The sequence below is a fragment of the Melanostigma gelatinosum genome, assembly GCF_949748355.1.
Source record: "Melanostigma gelatinosum genome assembly, chromosome: 13".
Classification (NCBI taxonomy): Eukaryota; Metazoa; Chordata; class Actinopteri; order Perciformes; family Zoarcidae; genus Melanostigma; species Melanostigma gelatinosum.
The window spans coordinates 15,143,543-15,170,237 of NC_136646.1; the positions used below are offsets into that span (position 1 = coordinate 15,143,543).

The following is a 26,695-nucleotide window of genomic DNA, read 5'->3' on the forward strand; positions in this document are numbered from 1 at the left end:
AATTGACAATTATGTCAGTAATCAACTCAGAAAGTGTCATGGTGGTATCGATTCAAGCTTTATAGTTTTTACTGGGTATAGTCCAGCAAATCGTGTTGCTTTCAACAAACCATGATGGTCAGAAATCTGTCAATTTGTGAAATAAACACACACACACACACACACACACACACACACACACACACATACACACATGACGCCCCTGGCCTTGGGTCTAGTGTAACCCCCCCTCCCTCCCCTGTTACATCACTAGGAGCGCAAATTAGCAGCGGTGCGGCTCGCGCTCATTCAGACCCGGGTGCCAACTGCGACCAGAGCTCAAACGCTTACTCTTTTTAAATTTAATCTAATTTCAACCCTTTTGTTTAAAACGCAAAAAACAGTTAAAGGTATTTCCTGTCGCTGACAGGACAGAGGACGTCTTCCCAACGTGAAGCTGAACGCACGCGGTAGTTTATTTTGAAAGTTGGATTACAGCGGAGTCACTTGAACTGGGAGGAAATATTGTCCGCCAGATGCTGCCCAGAAGATGAGCAGTACAGATTGGGGACATCAGCGGAATCCCGTGCTGTCAACGGTAATTTGTTTTTCCAATTATTTAATCTGATGATATTTCCACGTGTGCTTCAAGTGATCTGAAATATCACTAACTTTAAAACTGATTATAGGCTGTAGAAAACCTCGCGATAAAACTGCTTATTCATAGGGAAATTGTATGTTTATGTCGAAGTGCGATTTAAACGACTTATTGAGTGCAGCAGAGACGTTTTTGGTCACTTAATAGGTTTGGGATTTTTTTTTCTTCACACGTTGAGACATAGTTTAATTTCTGGAATCATAATTCCAGCAGCTGCAGTTAGTGTCACTTATCGCTATACTGTTCAAACAGTCTGTCAAACCACACGTGTGATTTAGTTGCGTGTATGTCAAGGTATCTACAATAATGCACTGTTACCTATATTAACATCACATTGACTGTTTATGGGCTTAAGCACAAACACAACTGCACCGTCTCTCAAACTATTTTAAGTAGAAAAATCTGTGTGTGCTGAATAAACGAAACATGTTCTGTCATTAAAAATGTACAATGCAGCTGCTTCATGAGGAGCAAAAATGAATCAGGCTGCACAGGCATGAACAATATTACGATGCAGGAAATTCTACAAATATGATGCAGGATGCAACTTCAAAGTAATTTGGATGCTGTAAATTGTGGTTGTTGCATTTTATTCTGTGGTAAGGTGTTTCTGTTATTGTGTCCACCCCATGTACTGTACAATGAAAGCTCTGCAGACCACATCAGCTCAGTCAAATAAATCCAAGTTTAAGACAAACAAATTAAGATTTTGAATAACTAATTTAGTTATTCTGCCCTCTTTCTGCAATATATTGTGTTTCTTACTCAGAATTATGAAACATATTAAAGCCTAAAACAACTGAGGACGTCTAGGAACTCAAGACTTTCAACAAATATTTAACACGACATGTTTAGATTTCTTATTGATACATTTATTTCACAAAGGACTTTGCTATTCTAAGGCACATTAACCATGGGAATCCTGTGCTGTACATTAGTAAAATGTGTCCAATCATGTACCAGGCAGGATAAACACAGTGCTTCTCTGTGTACACTTCAAATGTCTGGGAGTGATTTTGATCCTAATTAGAGCCACTTGGGCAGCATCGCAGAAAGGGAGAGAACAACATATCTCAGTCCCCTGTGTAACTTGTATCCCACCTCACACAGTGAGCTAATACATGTACCTATTGTTAACACCTCTCACACCCCAACACATCTGTCACATGCCTCTTACTGAAGCATCAGCCCCTGTGTGTCGGGGTTAGGGGTTGCTTTTGTTCATTCGACCCTCATATACATGCGGCACAATGTGCATTCGAAAAGCTCGCCAGCTAAATGACTGAGAATGTGATGTGGCGCAAGGGGCTAAAACTGATAGCAGTGAGTGCTTTCTGACCTTTTCACCCTTTAGAGTGCTGCATGTATCTCTTTCTCACAGACTGTATCCGACAAAAGACGCGTTGGTATTCAAATGAGTGCTCTGTCCTGGCTCACACTGTCTGTTTAATTTTGCGCCTGAAGGAAAACAGCGTCGGTATCAGATCGTGTGATCTCAGCTGTGATTTGTCATCAAGGTGCGAATGATTTTATGTGGTCGGAAAACTATTCTTGTTGAGAATTTCTCACCACAAAACACGGAATATATACACATACACTGCTGATAGTTAATGCTGTGGATGTTTGCTTTGTTAGAGTGAGGTGTTGTGGTCTCAAAGATCCACATGTTATCTCAGCAGTAGGCCACAGAGATGAGTCATTACAGCTGGTCACAGTTGACTTGCATACCGTTAGTCGCATGTGATGACGGGGCAAGGAACAGTCTATTCGTCAAAGTGAGTCATTAAGTCTTACATTGAGCCTTCAAGACACATTTATTTCGGACTTTGTCAAGACAGGAATGTTAAAATCTTAAAGATTCACAGTAGACTCAAGAAAATGGCACTTTTATAAACATCTTGAAAGAAAGTGATATTGGAGTCAAGTGAAATAGTCGTACCCAGGTGGTAGATTTGTACCGAACAAACTTTTATAACCGATGAAGGGACTGTATGAAAATGACTGCGGGGGTGAGGGAGGGCTAACTTATATATGCTTCACTCTCCAGGCTTATTTAAGTTTTCCCTTGACTCTTTGATATGTCAAACAACAATATAACCGTGTTAAAAGAGCAGTGTGTGGCATCTACTTTCATGTAAGCAATTGAAAAGGAAATCTGAACTTTACATACACTCGTTTATAGAAGAAGAATATAAGAAATGATGGGGAGGCATCCAGATCCAGGTCAAACACATATCACAGCGCTGTCTGCAGAGCACTTTAGGGCTTTTGTTGTCCACAAACCTGCGCTCGTCCTGCAGGTCTTTGATCTGTAAGTCTCTGAGTCGAGCACTCAGGCTGCAGAGACAAGAGTTATCCCGTCTGTAAACATTCAGCTTTGTGGCTGCTGGAGAAATATGGTGAAGACGTCCAGTGAGGAATAAATCGAAGATGGGGAGGACACATGACAGGGATCAATGATTCTCTGAACTTGAGTGCATAGTACATCTTTACCAGTGATAGCCACGTAGAAACGTCTTGTCCAACACTTTCAAATGCATTCGGTCGATCCATGAAGGTGTATCGCATAAGATGATTGGCACCCTTCAAGATCGGGGTTAAAGAGAGGCGAACGCTTAAGAAGGGAAGAGAGAGAGGACATATCTCTGATGTCTCGCTGCCTTTTGTGGTTTCCTGAGAATCTAACAAGATGAAAGAGGAGAAGAGAGAAACACAATGTCTTTTTCTGTGCTCCCTGCTGAGAAAGAATGAGATAGAAACAAATTGCAGTTGCAATTACAAAAGTTACGGAGGACCACGACATCCTCAGCTGGATGGTGGCCTGTGGTGGTGCGGTGGACAGGTGCGACGGGGGGTGTCAGCAGCCATCACGCGACTACGGACGTCCTGTGCTGCTCTACAGGCTGCGGTACGGGCGGACCCCTGCGACGGACCCAGGAGGGCTAAGAATAGCTTCCACTACAAAGAGCTGTCACTCTGGATTGTAACAGAGTGGCGATAAGACCGCCGCTGGGCTTCACTTAGCCATGTGTGCCACTGAGCTCATAACACCTATGCACCTCTGTGAACACACCCACACTGTATGTGTGCACATAGGTACATGAGAATCAAACAATAACATTCAAAGACATGCACTAAAGTCATCGCCTCAGAGATGATGCATGCACCTTTTTTCACTTGTATTTCATACAGTTCTTGAATCAAATGATATTGGTCAAAACAAGTAAAGTCACTTTTAGAGTAGACTTAATTTACCATTGGTCCACACGGGAAAAAACCCCAATATGTGCACACTTTCTTTCCTTCACACTCTCGCACAGACACACTCATGTCCTGCACATGTTCATGTACACAGTGTCTAAATACACAATTGAGCGGGAAGAATCAGAACCAATCCCTTCCTGTTAGTGGCAGGAAACATCTACCGCTTACTGAATAGAAATCGACTCCCATGTTGCTCGGGGCCACGATTTGATGGGTGATTTTGGTGTCTGACTTTCAGGCACGTGCTGGGTTAAACGGATAAGTTAAGAGTTTATTAAATCACACACGACAATGTGCCAGCACTGTCACTTCCTCTGTTGAAACCTCTTCTTGTAAAGAGCTCTTTATCTCTAGGAGGAAATCAAATTACTTATTTGTTTTTTATAGAGCAATAAACAGAGGCACTTGCTGTAGCAACAGAAAACCATTTGAGATAGTGGAGGACGCACACGGGGGTTAGCTAACGCCATTGTTGTTTTTTTGTTTGTTGAGATACATCAGAATAGACATGTCACACAGGTCACAGCGCAGAGTGGGCTGTGCTCTGAGCGGTGCCTTGGCTCTCAGGTCTCTGGTCAGCGTCTGTTGCCTTTCATTCTCGGGAATCAGATATACAGTGCAACACATTCCATCACTTACTCTGGTCTGGGTGGCTGCCAACGGCTTACCTTCCTGCCCTTGTGAACAAATCCAGACAATGTTTGGATGCTGCTGGCTCTAAAGTGGGAAAAAAACGACAAGATTAATCAAACGCACCGAGTCACACGTCCCCGCATGGCGGACAGCTCCAATTGTTTCTGCAGCGCCGCTCAAAAAGGAGCTAAAACGTGTCATTTTTTAAAGTTGTATTTTATATATTAGTGTTTGCAAGTGTGTGTGTTTTACCACAATCAGAAAACAATTCTTTGATATATTTGTTGAAGCAGGTGTTTCCATGGTGTTCGACTGACATTTGAGGGCATTGCTGGGAGATGCCGTGACTGCATCACCTGATGGTCTTGTATAAGCAGCAAATGTTGATGCAAGATGCTTTTTAACAAGCTCACATAGAGTTGGTTATGTAGCATTTGGCAGGACGCGTAGCGCTAATAACAGCCAAAGGAAGTTTTCACAGAGAGGAACAAGCAGCGTGCTCAAATCACAGATGGTCATCACAGCAAAACGCAACAGCTAACAGCACCAGCTGCTTCACTGTGTGTCTGCTTGAACTTTAGGGGTTTCATGAACTATTTTTAGTGCCCGCCTACACAGACATTAGACCTATCAAATTACAGGACCAGCGTTGTCAGCCAGAACAAAGATAATTCACGCCCACCAACCGATTTATTCGGATTTTTTTATTTTCTTAATTTCTGTTTGACTTTACATGTTAATATGCAACTCTATTTTGTGGTTGGCAGATCACACATTGCTGTTAAGCGCGAGACTTTATTTCAGGCGGTATAGGACATCGTGCTCCGAAGTCTGTGTCCCTTAATTTGGTATGAAATGTTTGTTTGAAACAAAACATTGGCTTTCTTATGGGTGACCTCAAACTAGCCAGTTAGGATTGCACGATAAAAACAGCAACTTATAACTGAATTAGGAAATATTGTAAGTATATTGTAGTCCCACATTTTACACTGTCAACACTTTGATTATATAAGATGAACAAAGTGTGGTGCTGACAGTGGAGAGCCAGAGGTATTTGATACTTTAACTCAATGCATGTGGACCAAGAATAATTTAGTGCTCCCTCCCATATGTTGACACTTAACGGAACATACTTGGGTCTCTGGTACATTTCACTCCTCAGACAATCAACCTGCCCATTAAATTCAATCAAAGATAATGTTTTGTCGATGGACTGAGTTATCTACTTCATACTCTGGAGGTTGCGACTGGAGTTATCTCAGAGGACTCTTACAAATCATGCTGGCCTGAGAGCAGCCAGTGGGTTGTGATGATGGAAACACATCACTTGTGCTGTCTTGTGCTCTAAGATGAATCACACAATCAGGCTCCATGTGGCTTATGTGATTACTCGCTAATGACCAACCTACACGCTGACTGAACACGGCACGGGGCTGTTCCCGGGTCATTGTTGGTCAAGCTGGGGATCAGATTTGAGAGTTTGAAAGGGAGCAGTTGTGCTCACTTAACCTGCCAGTTATGTGGGAAGTAAAATACTGCTTCGGTGTACACGTAAACACTTCCATGCAGGGCGGAGAACAGAGCATAGAGATTAAACGCGGGATAATCAATACCAGCAGAGGAAGATAAAAGAGCACAAAAAGGTTTTGCTTTTCTCTGAACTGCTTTGTAAACCCCGGAGGAGGTAACGGTATTGAGCCATTTTCTGTTTGCTCAGATTGACACTGTTAGGCTCTAAAAATCGCCCCTCCTCTCTCACAACTTGTGTGTGGGTCGAGGGTCAAGTGTAGCTGCTTTTTGCTCCCCAACATGGCCTATTATCACAGTACAGAGCACAAACAACATGTCGCTTTATCTCATCAACTGCTCAACTGGGAACTGTTGCAACTATGCCTTTGCTATGGGCTTTGGGTCGCACGCCGTACACATGACAACTTCTCCTCCAGCCACAAACAAATTATCTGCACATTCTGGTCCACCGCTTATTGTAGAGTGAACTTTTTCTTCTTCTTTAAACAAAAAACAAAACTGTTCTACTCTGACTTTTGTGATTTTTCCTTTTTTTTGTGTGAAATGACTCCATAAGATCGTTGATAGTCTGACTTACATATCAGGTGCTTCTGTCGCACAGTTGGATGTGTCTAATCCTTCATCGAGCATATACAAATACTAATCTTTCGTGAGGCTTCACAGGAATAAAAACAGTCAAACAAGGGTGAAAGCAAATAAAAGCAACAATGACAAATGTATCTAAAAATGGTAGGTAAAGTAAATTGTTTTCAGATTAGAGTGATTGATATTAATAATACAAAGGAAGAGCAGATAAACTCATTTCATGTCCCCGGGCACATAATAGTTGTGTTTCCATCTGAACGAGTCAAAAGAAACAAATCAGGATAGTTTGCTGTAAATTAGGTCCTCGTGGGACAAACACAGCTCAGGACGGTGAAAGAACCTCAAGAGAAAAAACACAAACATAAAGTAGCTGCTGATTATATCCTTTGAGTCGGAAAGAAAGCAAATCTTTTAGCTCCTAGTGTTTTTGGTTCCAAATGTAATTTAAAAATGAAACTGTTGCACAGAAAAGAACATTTGAAAATCAAAAACAAATGGTCTCACAAGGGTAATTGCTGCCTATTGGGGGCTCTGAGTGCAAAGGTCTGATCGCAACTGTGATCTCAAACAACTTCAATAGTAGTGAAGTGAAGCTTATTACTCGTGCAGTATATTTCTTGTTAAGTTTTCAACACCTAAAAAACATCTAAAAATAAGCCAAACAACCCTTCCACTAAACCACTGCTGATGAAATGGAGCATGACTTTAGACTATTTATTCGAGGTGTTGCGTCCAACTGAGTCTTGGCTTACTTCTCCAAAGTGCAGAGTTCATGCACGGTGAGCTATGCAGCATACAGTATTCACAGGAGTGGAGATTATTCCCACTAGTGGGAGAGATTTCTCTTTGAAACTCAGGTTCACAACACTGTATAATACAATTTAAAATGATGCTCTACAGGCATGAAATAAGAATATATAGGATATATAAACGCATGTTTTCTGTTGGCCGTCCTCTAAAATGTGCTCTGTATTGAGTCTAAACACACCTGATGTGTTTATACGCAAGACAGAGATAATTCGTGACCCCTCTCACCTGCCTGTAGCTGCACGGTGATTCATGCCGTTCGTCTCTACGGTTATTTCCTGTCAAACCTCCTCTCCCCTCCTCCAAAGAGCTGCCATTAGCTATGCTATTCTTTCAGGAGCTCAAGATAGCCTCACACAACATCCATCCAACAGCACAGCACATCTTATCTGCAAACACATATGAGCAAGCGGAAGACGGACACATTTAAATTCAATCCACCTCTCTTTGTATGCCCTTTCATAGCGTGTTTGGTTATCATACTGTCACCCAGAAGCTGTATAAATCCATCTCCAGCAGTGAGACGTGCTGAAGGTTTAAAGACAACCGAATGCATACATTTGGTAAATGTTTTAATTTGTGCAGCACATTGTTTTGTTTTGACCCATTTTTGCTTCATTGATTTTTCTCTCATTTCTTTGATATTCTAAAGCGAATAGTGTTGAACATCTTACATTTTGTTTGCTATTCATTTTTAATCCGAACTAAAGGTGAATTAATAGTAGGCCGACATACATTCTTTGGTTGTCTATGAAAGTACCCTAATTGGATTTTGGACGAGTTGGATAAAACAAGACACATTTCTATTTTTTTTGCTGATGTTTTACAGACTAAATGATGAATCAATAACACAACAATAATGGTAATAAGTATAGTATAGGTCCTATACTATAGTTTATATTCATAGTTACATATTTTACTGACATTACTGTGTTATAGCAGCACACAAACCCCCAGATGGAATGCATAGACCGCAGGAGCTGAGGCACCTCTGATTTCTTTGTTGCTAACAAGCAAGCTGGAGACAACAACAAAACAACAACTTGGCATGCGTGGAGAAAAAAAACACCAACCAGACACCTCTGGCGAGCCGAAATTATTTTGGGAGCATTACAGAGCACTTGAGACGAAAGTTTACACAATGATGGCTTTAAGCATCGACTGTAAGTGTGTGTTTGTGTGGGTGAGAGTGAGACTGAGTGGCAGAGCATAATGTGTGTATGGCTGAGAAGGTGGATAAGTCGTTATGCTTTTCTCTGCCAAGAGGTTGTAAGGAATTGAGTTCATTTAGATGAAGGGTGATACAGATGCTAAGAGGGGGAAATGGAGTGAGATAACACAGACGAGGAATACCAGCGATAAAGAAGAGGACGGGGGCGGGAGCCGAGTGAAATAAAGACAAATCACCACAATCTACTGGATGTTTCTCGAGTGGGAAAAATAGTAGTAGTTCAGAAGGCAATTAATTCATCGTCGTCTAGAGCCACAAAGTGCTCATATTAATATATATATCTGAATCAAAGCAATTTGTCATCCAGTGCAATGATCTTATAGCAATAAAGTTCTGGTACACAGGGTAAACATCAGACTGAGGCTACACACGCTCATTAGTGGCATACGTTCATTGTTTGTTATGGTCTCCTCAGAGGATTTGGTGATTATGAAAACATAAAGCAGCCTTATCCTCTCTGTTACAGTAGTGGCTCAACAAACATCCACTTGATTCATGGTTGTACGTCTACCGTTCAAAGTTCTGAGTCTCTCTTTCCTCCTGCACAAGAGCAGATGTGTAGTTTGTTTTTACAAAAACAACAACTGGTAGTAAATGAGAAGAAACCTCTGAAGCCGTTATCTGCGCTGGCTTTATGGTGTACTTGGCCTTTTCTTTTACCTGATCTGATGGTGTTGAAGATGAGAAGTGCACCAACCAATAATTACCTCTTTTCAAATGGTCCAAGTCTCTGTTTCCATTAAAGGAGTCCCTGACCTCTTCCTCTGCAGCTTCTCCGGAGTGACAGAGCTGCATGGAGAAGCTCGGGGGATTACTGCACATAAACACTGCCTGCCAGCATCCATAAGAGCTGGACGTACAATAGAGCCGTGTGGATACACGAGGGATCACCCAGGTCTATTTGGAGTTACCTCATAAACATTTAACATTACAGAGTGCATCGAGGGGCTACTGCGAGTTCCTCCTCTGAACATATTAAACATTTAAAACCAGAGTATTTTTGTGTGTGAATATATCTCTGAATGTGGCGACATTGGAAGGAAGTCACGTAAGTTACTGTACGTCTTTTGTGTCTTCCTTCTGTCTTTATACGTCTCCTCTTGTTGCTTTTGTTCTGGAGCCTCATTCTAATAAATCCCATCCGTCGATCGTACAGTACACGCATCATCTATCAGGAGCATGTCTCATTAGTGTCATCATGTCTGCTGGAAGTGTTGATTGTGTCTCTTTGAAGTTTTCAGATCTGCTTTGTGACTCTGCCAAGTCGTACTTTACTCTCGGGGGACAAACTGGGTTCAGAGACACTGAAAGGCATGTTTTTTTTACAATCTGTATTTGTTTATTTCCCTTAACAGACCCAGTCCCCATCGGACTTAATTATGCAGGTTTATCATGTGGTTGTGATAACAGGGTTTGTCTGTCAAACAGTCCCTGAACTCAGTGATGTTGTACAGTGTCACAGCGTCATAAGAAAGACATGTTTGAAGAGAAAGGCAGCCCAGGATTTTTGTTTTAGTCTTAACTCCGATTTTTACAGTCGTGGAATAAAAGCAGTGTCATTACTCACTCAGCTGTTGGAACATTTATCAAGCGACATCGTTCACACCACAAAACGAACAGCCGTACCATCATATTCTTCGCAGAAATAACGCTTTTCGTAATGCTAATTTGCAAGTGTTGACACGAGAAATGTCTGTGTTCGCTTCGCTTCTTGCTCGCTTTGTTTACACAAAATCTGTATGTTTCCTGGAGATTTACTACTGTGACACTGCAGTCCTTTTAATTCTCAAGAGACAGCTCTGAAATGCTAGTTTTGTGCTTTATATGCTGCTTCAGTAGAAATGTACAGTCACAAATCGCATGGCTTGCATTTGTTGCCCAGATGAAACAGCTTTCCACTGGATTTGTTATAAGTTATGCATGGTCCCTCAATGCGATAATCAGGTGGCTTAAGCATATCTGCACTGAAGCCAGTGATTGGTGGTGATTATTTATCTGGTTGCAGTGTGTGAAGACGTATTCAGATGCTTCAAAATATTACTTAAAAGTAGGTAAGTATTATCAGACAAATGTACAAGAAGAATACTCATTATGCAGAGTGACCAGCGTTATATTTCTTATTACCAAATATTATTAGCCGCGAGGGCAGATTATGTTAATTTTTTGATTTATGCTCTGTCCATTGCATATTCATGTGGATGCATTTAGTTCATGTGTCCACCACGAAAAAGGACCCTAAGCCACGTCATTGTAACACGTTACATGCCACCACCAAGTAATCCGTTGGTAAATGTTCGTGGTAACTTTATTTATTTTTGTGAGGCCAGGTTGGCTCAATTACCTCAAACCTACAGTTTGACATTTGTTCTATTGTTTTGTTTCTTAGCAGCAAACATATACACCAATATATCTGCAATAAGCTAAAAACAGCCAAGTTATGTTTTAAGACAATTAATCCATCCCTTTCTTTATTTTTCCAATGTGAGTTCTGCAGTGATGATTACTACAAATAAATCGACTGGGTTTATGAAACTGTAGAAACAGTGTAGGATGGTGAACATGGTAGGTGATAATAAAAGGCTCCCTGTAGGGCTGATGTTGTTTCACAGCAGGCACAGATCAAAAGGTCCAACACACCTCATAAAAGAGTGTATGAAACAGCATCCAACACTTCCCACACACCCGTACAAAACCCCCGTACACACTCACTCTGACACAATAAAAAGGTACATCTCAAATGTTAGACAACCGTTTGTCATTGTCTCCCGCCCACATATATCAGATGCGACCTCTGAATAGTTGACAATCGCCTGCACACAGAAGAGGCATCGAGCATGCAGCTGCTGGGTCACTGGAGCCGCGATGCGACGCAGACGAGTTGCGCTCTGTTGCTTCACAATGCAACGGGGTCAGTGACGAAGGTTTTGAGCAGTTCAGAGGTTAGCCACACAACGCAGCTGAAACCATGTGCGCTGTTCGGCTTAACTCTACCTCTTCCATATCTCGCACACACTATCGTCCCTGTCGTTTTGCATGAGAAAGACACAATAACGTCTTACTCGAGTCCATGTTTAATAATGAAAAAGGTTTAGGTGTTGGTCAATGACAAGACCCTTTATTAGACAATAAATACTGTTTGTTTTTCTCTCAATAAAACATGTTTGGAAGCTGAGGAGACAGATGATGGACAATCAGATACTTGTGTTACTGTGTCTTACTATTAACAATTAGTGATTCACTGTATTTGTGCAATACAATTATTCTGTCTGTATATATAATATTTTTTAGTTTTTAGTTGTAGTTATGTTTTAGTGATTGTGAATTTTTTTACTTTTGTACTTAGTTCGTATTCTTACTGCTTATTACATATTTATAATGTATATAATTTATATTGTGTTGATCTTGTTTTTTACTATGTTTCTTGTTTGCACTATCCGCTATGCTGCTGTAATCCTGCGAATTTCTCTGTAAACACAAAGCACATTTTAAGCACATCTTATTTGCAGAGTCGAGTGAGAAATGTTAATTCTTCAACAAAACTCGTTGATGTAAGTGTGGAGTGCACATGTCTAAAATGCATTCCTGTAAGAGCAGCTCGGGCCCAGTTGAGGAATATTTTAGGAACACTTCAGCAAACACTTTAACTAAAACGATCATGTTCGCTGAGGCAAGGAAAAGGTATGTAACGTAGAACAACGAGCAAAACCTTGGACTTCACATTTACATTCCAAACAGAGCCAGAATGCCAGCAGGCAGCAAATGATTACATCTCCGAACAGACGTGACAACTGAATCCCTGAGACAGACTACCAGCGACGTGGTTGTTAACAAGCGAAGCACATGTTTCTTTATGGATAATCAATCACAGGCACGACCTGGATTATGTAGACGTGGTGAGACATTCCTGCGTGTTTCGATACTTGCGCTGGGGGTTTTTGGTAACATATTTGGTGCGATGCTGTAACTGCAAATCAAACCACTGATCCACTTGTATTTGTAATTTGCTGGTGTGTCTTTTGGCAATAAGTAGAACATCAACAGGAAGCTTTCGTCTGGATGAATTTCCTGTTGAGACACAGTGATCTGGTGTGTAACTTTGCCTTGGTCGTGTCCTCCTAAAAAACACTTTGACACTTTCTGAAAATTGCTATTGGCAATGTATCTTGTATATCTGCTCAGAATGGCTGCCCATTGAAAACATACAATACATCTGAAATCAGTTAAAAAAATCTGACTCCATTCTGTACATGCAACAATAGGAAAGTTCTCTGGGGTATTTCTAAATAATTTGTGGGGGAATGTTGGAAATCCCCTACTGACGTAAACGTAGACAGGCCAGGCGACGAAACAAACAAAACAGCTGAAATGCAGAACAACAGTTTATCCATAGATGTGATCTATGATGTGTTAATGGTTGCACGACAGCTCGCAGAAAAAAAGAGAGACCAAGACTGAGTGAAGACCGATGTTAGTGTTCTGCACAGAACATTATCTTTATCTCGTGCTACTGCATAGAAAACACACATACCAGCAGTCTTACCGTCAAATAGCTGAAGTTTACTCAGAAACGGATAAGAGTGCTATTCACTTTGAAGTGGTGCGCCGTCTTCTCTGCAGCAGCCAAGTCGCAGAACATGTAACAGCATGATGCTCGGTCTCCACTGAACTCTGCGTCACCCTATTATCAGATAGTGAGGCTCTCATTCAGCACGGTTTCTGCTCAGTGTAACATCTGTAGCCCTGAGGTATGAGCGGCTTATTTACTCAAAGCACGGGAAGTGGGAAGAATACACAAAGCGACTTTGGATTTGTGCTGCATCTTCTCGGTTGATGTCTCCGTGTGATATTTCAGAAACAAAGCTACATTGGTGAATGTTGTGATAAACAAACGCACCAAGGCCTCATTCAAGGCAAAGGAAAGTTGTGTAAGATGGGTGATTTCCCCCCCGCTGTCACCAGCACCTCTGCATTAGGAAAGCTGCACGGTAGATCGTTGCTTGGGGACATTTTGTGAACCGGACAGTTGTTGTGTTTTCCGAGAGGTTTGTTTTTAATCGTTGCTGCTCCCCCTCAACCTGAAATCATGCACGCATCCTCTCCTTTTGTAATTTTATTTGTTAGACAGCGTAATCAAATGAAAGGTAAGTACTCTTGGACAAACAAGAGGAATTGTTAGTGGCCATTGTATTGAGCCATCCAACATGCACTTGAACAAAGAGCAGTGTTTATGTTGTTTGGGACATTCAGGGAATTTGCGTCATTCATTTGAGATCGTCAGTGTATTTTTTTACTCAAATAGAAATAAATGACGAGGCATTATTCAAACAAATAGCTGTCTGTCCATGGACTCAAAGAGAGTAAAGGGCATTTCGTATTTCAGTTAAAATTGCCTGGGGAAAAAAAGAGCATTACGTATTTTTTTACATATCCCCAAGCAGAGGTGAAACATTTTGGCTTCGTAACTCAAAAGAAACAGGTCCAAACTGCTTGACAGGTCCCTCTGGCTCTGCCGTCTCTCTCAGCTGCCACCTCTTAAATCTGATGTGCAACATTAGCGATAAGAGCTCCAGGTTATTTCCTGGAACAGACAGCTAGCGTTGCTAAACAACACATGTTCTGGACCTCCATTGGTCTGGATCCATAGCGGGCCGAGCGACTCACAGCTTAGTGGGAGCCCAGAGGCTTAGCTCTCGCAGGATATCATAACCGCAGGATATACGAGCTTAACTATAGCCTCACACCTTCAAGCCCATTAGTTCCGCTCCAATTCTAATCTCTATAAAAAAGATTCTGCACATTGCAAAATTTTGGTATCGCAAGCGCTCTGGTTTCCACTTGTAGTCTGGCTCTCAGAGGACCAATACCGTTTGAGCGGGTTTTGGTTGCGTGCAGTGAAACGGTCCATGTGGAGAGCAAAAGAGGCCGAAATGTAATCTCATCAACCCCATCAGCTGTCGTCTGACGACGATACGGCTTTTTATTAGCACGGCTAATTGGCTACTTGTGAGGCAATCCGGTCGTAGACGTCATCTCGCAACTCCAACTCCAGGCTTGCGTCTCAAGTTGCTAATCCGACTGTAAACAATGACTGGCGGAAGTGTACACAGGAACCCCAGAAATATAGTCCCCCCCCCGTCCCCCCATGGCTAAATCGCCATCAGACCGATTGCTCCAGCTCCCACCAAATGGGTGACGTGCTTCCCATCGTCCTGCATCAAACGCATCCAAGCTGACACGTGTGTGACAAATCTGCACAAATAATGCACGAGAGACTTACGAGCATATGTCCTCAGGGTGTATCTTTAAAATGTTCTGGCTTTTTGTTGCTTTCTTTCAGCAAGACTTTAAGGAAAGCCTCGTTTTGTGTTTAGCTTTGGGGCATCTGAAAATACGCGAATACGTGAATGAGTCAAAGCAGAAAACGTCCACATTTGTTACGTGAGACGTGAGCATTTGTAGGATGGTAAGAGAAAGACCTTTGGTGTAAAGGCCAAGGAGTAAGATTAAACAGAGAGGGGTCTTCAGTGTGGCGTTAACAGTTAGTCACCTAATTGTAGCACATGCTTCACTTTATTGTTTTCATATAAAAATAAACGTATGTGGGATCTTCACCAATGTTTAATGGTCAGTGTTTTCGAGTTTAAGGACAAAAAAATGGGCACAGAAAAAAAGTTTTCTTTTTTCTCTGCCTTGCTCTCTTACTTTGACATAACCTCTCTCTGTCTCTCTTTCGTCAGCCCTCCTGCAGGACTGAGTTTGGTTAATCATTGCTCCTACTTGCTGCTACGTAGCAGAAAGTGGTGCAGGTGGACTGGTGGTTTCGTAAATAAGCTTCTAGATGTGTTTGTGTGAATAGAGAGCGAGAGAGAGAGAGAGAGAGAGAGAGAGAGGAGGGGCAACCCACCGTCACACACTGGCGTACCACTCGTGCCGTAAGCAGCACAGCATGTGCTCACCCACATGTGTGCCAGCCTCTCTACTGTACCCTCAACACATGCTTACATATCATGCACTAGAAGAACTCACTCTTACACTAGAGATGTTTGGTTTAGCAGAGCATAATGCCCGGTCTGGTGGGGTTTGACATAGTTTTTCTTTTCGTGATGAAGATGTGCCTTTACGGATCCTGGAGTTTTTTAATCAAAGCCGACATCTCATACCAGAGATGCGTCTTTGGTTCAAGCCACTCGTGTTGCTGTAACACACAGTACATTAAGCGTAATAACATTTGAAACTGTTGTTGTGACGTCAACATGTCTGATGGCGTTAAGGGCACGAGAGGCAGTGCTGTGATCTCAGCTGGACGGGTGCTGACCTGATGTCAGACCAGACAAGAGTAGATCTGACCCCCAGTCAGTCTGCACTACAGCTAATGCTAACTGCATCCTGTGGTCATTATACTGAACAGGCCATTTAGAAAGCATGGCTCTTTGATTTAGATATTATCTAAAGTCTGACTCCCAGTAGAGCTTTGTAATATAAAGGGGGGGCATTTACATTGTGACTGGAAGCTCTCAGTGGCTCGTTCAATCCAGACTTCAGCCGCTTGTTGACATTCGGTCAAAACGCAGACTAAAAGACTCTCTGATTCGAACTGAGGCTTTCTTGAGCACATACATTACATACTGTCCGTCTGTCATGACGCATTGTGCTCTTATCACTTGAGCAAACACACCCCCGGTAAAAAGAAATGATAAACACATCAACATGAGCCCCCCCTCCTCGCTGCCACGAGACTAGAACAGAATGGAATTTGAAACGTTTTAGCCAAAAATGTTTCCATGGTCAAGGTGTTTTTTGCAGAAACGTTTCAGATTTCGTCCCGTTCTCCGGCTTCAAACAAAATCGCGGGGGGAGTTTGAGGCGTCAATCGATACACAGGTGAGTGACCTCCGGCACACGCTGACACACGCTCGATCAAACGCTGACAGGCTTTAAGATGAAGGCGGACGGCAGCCGACTGTGACTTCCTGCATGGGTGCAGCTCTGCTGAGCCACAGCTGTCTTATTGATGGGACAAACGGCATTTTTGCCACGTGTTTGATGTTCCGGACATGTCTCGTTCCGATGAGTCCACTTTGCTAACCGCGGCTTGATTATTGTTGTAATTCTGACCCAACCTCTTCCTGTTTTGGTCCTCTTTTTTCTCGCGGCCAAGTTGAGGCGAGCTCATAAGTGGTGTGTTTGCAATGAGCTTTGATGGATTGCGTGTCTCTGTGTCATCCAGGCAGTGTGGCCAGCGTAGATAAGCCCCCTTATGAGGTGAAAACCCTTCCCCGTCCTGCAGTATCCCCTCCCAGCACCAACAGCAGGAATAAGGGATGTCACGGCTGTTCCTCTTTTCAGCAATGCTGATTGTCTCCTGCAGCATTGAGGTAAGTCCCGAGAGCGCGCACACACACACACACACACACACACACACACATACAGATTTATCCCACAATTAAACAGCATCCACATGAGTCTGTGAACTGCCATTAGTCATTGGCCTTTAGAGTGTGGGGGTGGGTGTTGTTTCTTTAGAGTCGTGGTGTGGAAGCCTAAACAAACTGTCTGTCCTTGTTGATTTTAATCACATGAGTATTACAGTGTGTAGATCAGCCCGTCCATACAGGAGCGCAAGACCCCCCCATGCAGACAACACATTAGAGTGGGACACAGTGTCTTGACAATGGGTTGTTTACAGCTACTGTATATATGAAGTGAAGTGAAACAAATGAATGCCAATTCATGTTCCTGCTTTGTCTTCATGGTTTGTGTGGAGTCCACATTCTCAGCGCGTTTCTTGCCCAATTGCCTCACGCACTACATCAATACAGAATAACAGGCCTTCCTCGTGTCACTGGACTGTTTTGTTGGGTGTGCACCACCGTTTCCTTAGGTGTCTCCTGCTGCGTCTCTGGATAAGCTGAAGGAGAGTTGGAAGTTGTACATGGAGGAGTGCGATCGCAACAACAGCCGAGAGCCGCCAAGCACCGGTGAGCTAAAAATACTGTAACTCACTTTTAAAACTTTTGAGCCACAGAAGCCTACAGTTGTCTATTTACACATCCAGCAGATTTGGAGCACTTCACGAACATTCATTTGGAGTAGCGTGTCTGGCCACCTGATGAATTAAAGTCCAACATTTACTCTACTTTTTAGTTTTGGTGGAGACTGTTTTAGGTCAAATAATTGTCAGTGGGTTTGTCAATATGAGTGACAATCTTCACGTGAGTAAAAATGTAATTGTTGCTTTAACGACACTGGCACCCCATCAGCACTCAATAATAATTGTAGGTATTAAGGTTCTTATCCAGAGACAAAACAAAGTGCACATAATGATAAACTACGATTCCTTAATCATCTTTGGTGCTCTGATGACATTTCTGAGAAGGTAAATACGAAGGTCATTTCATTTTTTACACATAAACAGCATTTACGATCACCTTGCGATGCAGTGTAAACTATCTGACGCAGTGGAGCTGGTAATGGTTCGGTTGCGGTATCACCGGTGTGGAAGTTTGAGTCCGTTCCACAGCGAGGAGGCCAGAGCACGTGTCCGGCTGCTTTGTACAGTCGACACGCTGCAACAATAAATCTACCAAAACTGGTTTACAATTAACAGGAATTTAATCCCACCGATGCAAGTACGATTACAGTTACACAATGGAGTAAATTACTCCTTAGAAATATTACAATATTAACCCACTTTGGAAAAAACTACCTCTGGTCCCAGGACGCAGCCGTCCCCGGCAACCACACGCTAAAAAGAGGCAGAAAAACATTTTCTATCTCCCGCCCTCATATCCGTTCGCAACTCCTCCCCTTCCGTTTATCCCAATTCCTATTCGCTAACTTCCCTGTGCACTTCTGTAAACGCCTGTCTTCATGACTCTCTTTCCCTGAGCTCCTAACACATTCAAAGACTGTCAGTTATTGCTTAATCCCTTCTATAATAATCCTTCAGTATAAACGTTAAACTTCTGCAACTTTGGCAAAAGCTTCATGTCTCAAATTCTACTTCTAGCTGCTTATCCTAAAACACTTTATGCTTATCTTAATTATGCATTTCCAAAACACTTATGATTATGACTAATTATGAATTCTTAATTATGAATTGTTAAACACTTTTATTATATCTACTGAACACAGTTCTTTGCTCAAATTTCTTACAAGCTCACTCCATCAACAGCGTTGAACTATAAGTGCCCTTCAGTTGCATTATCGTCTGTGAGCTTGTGGAATAGAGATGGAGAGAACAGTGATGCTCCAACTTTCAAAAAGGCTGCTTCCCACACTTCACATGAAATCACATATCCGTGGCACTCATACACCGGTCCCGTCACCCCATGAGTGTGACAGCGAAGTACAGCAGGAGCTGATCATCCGCCTTTCTATACACTAACAGCCGGTACTGTTTACATCCTGCGTTGAGAAGATGAAAGGTGTGTTAAGGCAGACGGTCATTGATGGAGGACTTCAAGATGAAAAGACCAAGATGTGTACAGATGTTGGCCACCAGAAGCCATCACTTCAGAGACGTTATTCCACGACTTAGACCTCTCTAGACCACAGACACAGACACAGTGTGTAAGGGCTGCGATTGTATGAAAAGAATTACCCATATTTCATGTTTGTATGTTTTTATTCCCAGGCGTCGTGTGCAACAGGGAATTTGACAATTACGCCTGTTGGCCCGATGGACTCCCCAACACCACCGTCAGTGTGTCGTGTCCTTGGTATTTGCCGTGGCACCATGAAGGTAAGAGACACGAGGGTCAGCGGATGCACGCTGTGCTGTCGTGTTGCTGCAGAGTACTTATGCTGCAGAGAAAGACAGCTGTCCGTGATGACTGGACTTGACTTGAAGCTGTGTCTGTCTGTGTTTGTGCTTAGTTCAACACGGCATGGTGTATCAGGAGTGTGATGCAAACGGCCAGTGGGTGACAATGAAGAATACCAGCGAGTGTGACTCGAATGATCCAAGTCTGGTAAGAAATATCTCTCTTGCATTAGACATACTAATAACTTTTTAAAAGATGAAATATTAGGTGCAATGTTACTGTTAAAACTGAAACTTCCCCTCTCAAATAAAGGAAACAAAAGTCTATGTGTTCGTCTGCGTTTTAATTTGCAGCAGTACTATGGCCATATTCGGATCATGTACACTGTGGGCTATTCCTTATCACTGGTGGCTTTGGTGTTGGCGCTTGGCATCCTCATATTTTTCAGGTAATAAGGATTTTTGGTTGGACTAATTTCTAAGAAATGGAGTAAAATATCAGGAAATAATTAGATATCGTTGATCTGCATCAAACACAACGGGGAGTGGAACAATTACATTTAAAGGAGGAGGTAGAAATGCACTTCTTCGCTCTGTGGTGGAGAGTTGGATGATATGATTGATATAACGTACACGTCTGTCCGTTAAACACAAGGATTCAGCCAGCAATCGGTTAGCTTAGCTTACACTGGAAACAGCTGGCCTGGCTCTCTCCAAAGCGAACAAAATCTACCTACCAGCACCTCTAAAGCTCACCAAGCAACACCTTGTATCAAAATGTAAGATTGCATTTGCAATTTACTATTTCTTGGCTCCGACACTTCCTGGAATCTCTGCTGGTTCCCGAGCAACAGCTCTCAGCCAAGAAATAGTCCCGACACAAAACACCCGGTGAAAGGTTTCACGCTTTTGTGTGAAACAAACAAGATGCAACAATTGGTCAGCTTTGAAGGTGCTGTTGGTAGGCTAAGCTAACCAGCTGCTGGCTGTAGATTTATATTTGAAATCCTCATCCAACACAAGGGGATAAAGTAAATGACCATATATCCCTGAATCTCAAAGTGTTACTTTAAATGGAAAGCTGTATTGTGATTTAGTTGATCTTGGAACGATTCGGGTGAAAGCATTAAAGCCTCTCATTCATCAGGAAACTGCACTGCATGAGGAACAACATCCACATGAATCTGTTTGCCTCCTTCATCCTGCGAGCGCTGTCTATCCTCATCAAAGACGCTCTGATGGAGGCCAACGTCACGTCGCAGGACCTCAGCAGTGACCAGGAGCAGGGGTTCCCACGGGCATCTATGCCTCCAGTGGAGCTGCTGGTCAACAATGAGGTCAGTTGTCATGAAGGGGAGTGTTTTACAGACTTATGTACTTTGTCTTTATTTTTGCAAAGGGGAGGGTATGAGTCTTTTTTGGGAGAGTTGAGATTTTTTAACACTCTAAATGTCACGGTGCAGGGGGCAGGACAGGCAGGGAGGCCCAGAATGCAGAGACTGACAGACTCAGTGATGATAATTAAATAGCCCAAAAAAGCTTCGCAATTCACACAGGCAGGTAAGTAAAGCTGGCAGGTGCAGGCAAAGGAAAACCCCGTGCAGCAACGAGAGACAACCCGACAAAGAAGAAAAGGAACTGAGGTGGTATAGTGACATTAACAAGCTGCGCAGAAGGTGAGGTGAATGCAGGACCAATGAGGAACAAGTTAAACTGATCAGGGCGGAAAAGTCACAAAGACGACGGGATGTAAATCCAAACACCACAGATGAGGAGTGAACTTTCAAAGTAAAACAGAAAACAGACGAAACTAAATAGAAAGACAGTTTGTGTGTTCCAATAGTATATGCCAGAATAGAGTATGCCAGAAAAAGATTTAGTGTGTCTCTATACATAGTATGTCAAACGCAGTTTGCCAAAAATACTAGAATGTAATGCATTCGGTCACATTTTACAGTGTGCAAGCAAGTTGGGTTTTCTGGCCATTCTGACCCACAATCCTCTGCACAGCAGACATATGAGCAAGAAGGTCAAAGTTTAAGGTGCAATGTTGTGACAAAGTGGTTTGTCTCAATTGAATGCATGCAACCAGTACGTACTTTGTAAGGTAAGCTGCAGGTATGTACTGAAAGAAAAAAAGAAAAAGCATGTGATTTGCAACTCAGTGCATGACACCAAATGTACTTGAGATATTACGGGCAGAGTTTTGCAAGTTTAAAAACTGAAGCATAATAATTTACCCTCCCTTCTCACTCCAGTCATTCTCATACGGTCCCTAAGAATTCGGGACGATGCCAAACAGAACAAAACCATAAAGCTCTCAACGCTGCACAATGCTGCAAATTCATGTTTTAAATACTTTATTCCATATCTGGGCCAGGGTCTTCCTCAAAGCATGCATTTATACGCTGATGACTTGATGTAGCCATCGTGTACCATATAAAACATGTACATGGTAATACTACATCAGCTCCAACATGGCCTGGATATGTGCAGCCATAATTATGACCTGTATAACAGTACAGTTAATGTTCGGGGGTCACAGCTGGCTGCAGTGGCTGCTGTTGTACAATCTCATGGCTGTCGGCACAACGTCTGAGTCCTGGCGGCAGAAGGGGCTCCCATGTGCTGCAGCAGTGATCTCACCATTCACATCACTCTTCCTCAAAAATGTTCATCATCAGACCGCTTGATGTATTTTTGATGAAATAAACCTTGCTGCTGTCTTGCAGACGGCGGTTAACTGTCGCATCGCCATGGTGATGATGCAGTACAGCATCATGGCCAACAGCTACTGGCTGCTGGTGGAAGGCATCTACCTCCACAACCTGCTGGTCATCACCGTGTTTACAGAGAGGAACTACTTCAAAATCTACCTGTGCATTGGCTGGGGTGAGCTGGCGGTTAGCGGACGTGCAGGGTTATGCATTATGTGCTGAAGTGGTACTTTTTGCATGAAAGGAAATGAAATGAGAGCAGATGAATTAAAATGTCTGATTGAATGTAAAAGGCTGAAAACGCTGGTGGACAAAATGAGTGCTTTGCATTTAGACGGCTCTCATTCTTTACAGGCACCCCGTTAATATTCCTCGTGCCCTGGATGATAGCTAAACACCTTTATGAAAATCAAGAGTAAGTTTCCACAACGCTCCGCCTCTCTCTATTCACTAACGTCTTCTATCTGTAGCTGCTGTCGGAGATTGCCAAACATTTGACATTTTAGCTCACATGTGTTGACAGAACCTCATATCTGAAAAACATCTGGCAGGTGTTCTTTCTCTTAAACATATGATTGCTGATACTCACCAGCTTGCGGACAATTTAACGCTGAATTACCACACGAGGAGTTGGCTGCACCTTAACTTTTCACAGAAGCACTTTTTGTGTCAGAACAGCGGTGTTGGCGTGTTTTTAATATTTCATGTACCCACACTCAGGATCTGGAGTGCACTCTTAAGCAGCAAATGCGGGTGAAAGGGATCTTAAAGCTGCACTTTCTAAACCGCCGACACAGTGTGATGCTACGTAAAGTTTTAAAATCCCATCATGGTGCCGTCACATTTCATCAGCAGCTTTCTGAGTGTAGTGACATGTGTTTGAGAGTGAGCCATGTTTGACAGCATGTGAGGTGTTTCTGGTTTGCTACACTGATCTTTCCTTTGTGATTTTCTCTTTCAGGTGCTGGGGGCAAAATATAAACATGAATTACTGGTGGATCATCCGTTCCCCGATACTGCTGGCAGTTGTGGTAATTTCCCCTTCCTTGCTCTCACTCTGTTGCAGTTTTTTTTAAATTACGTTCCCTCCTTTTTCCTTATGATATGCCGTTTCCTAAACATTTAAATCCAAAGTGCATAAGTTGTTTATTCATTTTTGCATTGACAAAAAAAGTGCATACACTCTAAAATCCTTCATATTTACCACTCCACCGTTTCCATTCATACACGATTCAATATTTAACACTTCATTTATTCATGAAATGTAAAAGGCTGTCTGTGCTTTAGGCCAAACATCTGGAAAACATCTTACGAGACAAATGTTTTTGGATTAAGGAAATACAATTTTTGCGAGTGTAGCTAAGCCCTTTCCATACCGTGACCAGGCCTTTATTGAAGGTGTGCTCTGCAAAGGTCAGTGCTTAACTTTTATATAAGTCAGAGTTGTCTTTGCTCTAACGTCAGCCCAGTTACACAGACATCCTGGTATTTTCCATGCATTAATCTTCCTGCTAAGTGCCCTGTATCTCACAGGAATTCCTGTGTTTGAGTTGTCGCAGGGACGGGAGGGCTGCTTCCCATTCCAGTGTTTCCCTCTTTACCCTGATCCCACCACGTTCAAGGTGCACATCGGTAGAAAACTACACTCACGTGTATGCCTCTGCAAGAACATGTGATTTTGTCATTGTGAGGCGGTTTGGAGGGGTGGATTCAAACAAACAGGACTTTGGTCCAGGAGATCCGAGATGAAACTAAAAGTACACGTTGACACATCACTCGTTAGTTACATGAGTCGTTCGTCACTCTGTAGTGATGCGAGTCATTAGTCAAGATCACATCAACCACGCTCTTTTCCTGAGCCGAAGGGGCTTCATCTACGTACCCTCTCCAGCCGACGCTGGAGAGGGTACGTAGATGAAGCTTAGGGCCACTGACCAAGCGGCGGCGTTTGACGAGTTAGATACTGTACGCATTGCAGTGTATGCATATCAAGTATGTAGTGGTTAAATCAACAGCATGTGTACCATCTTATCATGAGACTTTCAAAGTGGTACGTATTTGTCTTATTTTGAGTTTATATAATTTTTACTGAACAGAAACTGTTTATAATAATCACAACATGTCTGGACATTTGACTGCACTGTGTGTACATGATGTCCTTTCACTTCCTTTGTTCGGGCGTCTCTGCAAATTACCAGTAACATACAACTTAATTGTAAAGGTCACAAAATTAGTGATTTTCATTAGAGGAACTCCTGCCGTTTCTTGAAATGTCAGCTGCTATGAAAGGGCTCCTTGATGTCACTGCACTTTAATACCAATAGTGGAAAGTGCAAAACATGTTTTTTTTGTGATTTATCCTTGCAGATAGTGGTGGTTTTACCTGCAAAAAGTTTGGAAAGTTCTCATTGGAAATACTTTTTTGCATGTACAGTATGTGGTAGTATGAGGATTGTGCTTTGTTTCTGGAGAAACGTATCGCTGTTGAATTTTTCAAGTATGAATTTTCAATGCTTTGAGCAGCAAAGCAGTCAAAACTGTACACCTCAAATGTTTTTGCAGCCGAGTTTCAAAACCTTTGCACATACAACCTTTATCGTGCAATTAAACGGTTACTATAAACACTATAAATGTCTCCGTCTTTTACAGATCAACTTCCTTATCTTCATCCACATCATCAAAATTCTTGTGTCAAAACTTCGAGCGCACCAAATGAGATACACAGATTACAAATTCAGGTGAGCTCAAACGTCAAAACATTTTATTTATTTTTTTGCTCTCTACATCAGAAAATTCTCTCCACTTATTCTGTCCTCCCTCTCTCATCCCCGTCCATCTCAGGTTGGCTAAGTCGACTCTAACCCTGATCCCTCTGCTGGGCATCCATCAGGTGGTCTTCATCTTTGTCACGGACGAGTCCACAAAGGCCACCATCGGACTGCGTCTCACCAAGCTCTTCAGCGACCTCTTCTTCTCCTCCTTCCAGGTTAGACTTGAACCAACGCCTCTATTGTCATTTTCACAACAACCACCCCATTCATGAAAGAATTCAGCGTCAACAGTCAGCTTAGATCAGGGGTTTCGAGTGAGAGTTGAGGCATTGATGAGGCATTTTATGGTTGATAATTTGCTTTCTGCACCGAGTCAAAAAATAAAAGCGGAAGCAACAATGTGCTCTGGGGAGAGATGTGAGATAAAGGGGTAAGACATGGCAAAACAGGAAGTTCAAAGCACGGCCATTGTTCTCCAGCTTGAATCAACCGTAACAAGATTAATTAGACGACAACTGCAGCTGAAAATTACATTTATCTCCTCATCAAATACAAATCTCATAATTCATTCGACACCAAATGAACAATAAAAATTCATGCTTTCATCTTGTCTAAGTGTCATTCCAGATGAGTTGTTTTCAGCGATACAGATGTTGCTTCGTGTCTGGGTTTGTCTTTCCCCAGACAACTGAATACTGTGCTGTATTCACTCATGTGTCAGGAGGTTTGACATTAACATAATGAGCTGTCTGTGCTGCTACATGCGGCACACAGCGACACAGTGACAGTGACCTTTTCGATACGGGGACACAGAAGACGTGTGTCAAATATAGACACGGGAAACGCCTTAATTAAGAAAGAAACAGCGAGAGACCACAAGACAAAGTCTGTCTTCAAAGACAACAGGAGATACTGTGACATGCGTGTGATTGCACTCCGTAGTTTTGTCATAAAGCAACACATTTGCAACTGCCCCATTTAACCAAAAAAAAAGGTGCATGCATTGACAGCAACACATTGGATTGTCAACAATATTCACTCACATTATTTTGTCTCCACAGGGTCTCTTGGTGGCCATCTTGTACTGCTTCGTCAACAAAGAAGTGAGTCTCCTCACTTCTGTGACAAAAAACAAAAAATGACTTTTCCCCCGTTATCGCATTAATACCATCCGCTTTTGTCTCCATCCTCTCCTCAGGTGCAGTCAGAGATCCTGAAGAAGTGGAAGCGCTGGAAGCTTGGGAGGAACATCGAGGAGGAGTACCGCCACACCTACAGCAATACCCCCAACACCAAGACAGCCAGCCTGTTGAACCACGTCTCCCGAGTGCCTCATCTCCCGGACATCGGCAAAACCTCGTCCCCGGTCTGCAGCCCCGAGGAGACGCACATGCTTGTGGCTGGATGCCACAACGGTGGGGTCGGCAGTAAGGGGGCGAGTCGGTGCGCCTCACCCATTCACGAGGGAACCATCAGCAGCTGCACGCTACTGGAGGACATCAGCCTTACGGACAAGGTGCGGTGTTACGAGGGTCAGAGAGAGAATGTGGAGAGCCACCTTTGAGAGGAGCTGTGAACAAGAACATGATGAGGAGGAATGTTGGAGGGCCTTGAGCTCTGACATACTGAAACCCCGGGTGGTTGTGAAGAGCCGGGCTGACTCATCCGTCAAAGCGGTCTTAGTCCAGAGACCGATGTCACCTGAAGGCCGAGTGGCACTCGGCCCTCTCCACAGCCTGAGAACGGAGAATAATA

The 26,695-nt window shown here is 42.8% G+C and overlaps 1 protein-coding gene across 1 annotated transcript; it reads left to right on the plus strand.

Moving 5' to 3' along the window:
- Positions 1–465: 465 nt before the first annotated feature.
- On the plus strand, positions 466–26,504 carry gcgra (glucagon receptor a; the record flags this gene model as incomplete). The annotated part of the gene is made up of 14 exons (XM_079282081.1): positions 466–577; positions 16,915–17,062; positions 17,569–17,665; positions 19,324–19,431; positions 19,566–19,660; positions 19,807–19,901; positions 20,600–20,789; positions 22,185–22,344; positions 22,524–22,584; positions 23,131–23,200; positions 24,819–24,907; positions 25,011–25,155; positions 26,002–26,043; positions 26,139–26,504. Exons 2-14 carry the CDS (start codon positions 17,009–17,011, stop codon positions 26,502–26,504), a joined length of 1,572 nt encoding a protein of 523 aa, XP_079138207.1. The 5' UTR covers positions 466–577; positions 16,915–17,008.
- Between the last annotated feature and the right edge of the window lie 191 nt (positions 26,505–26,695).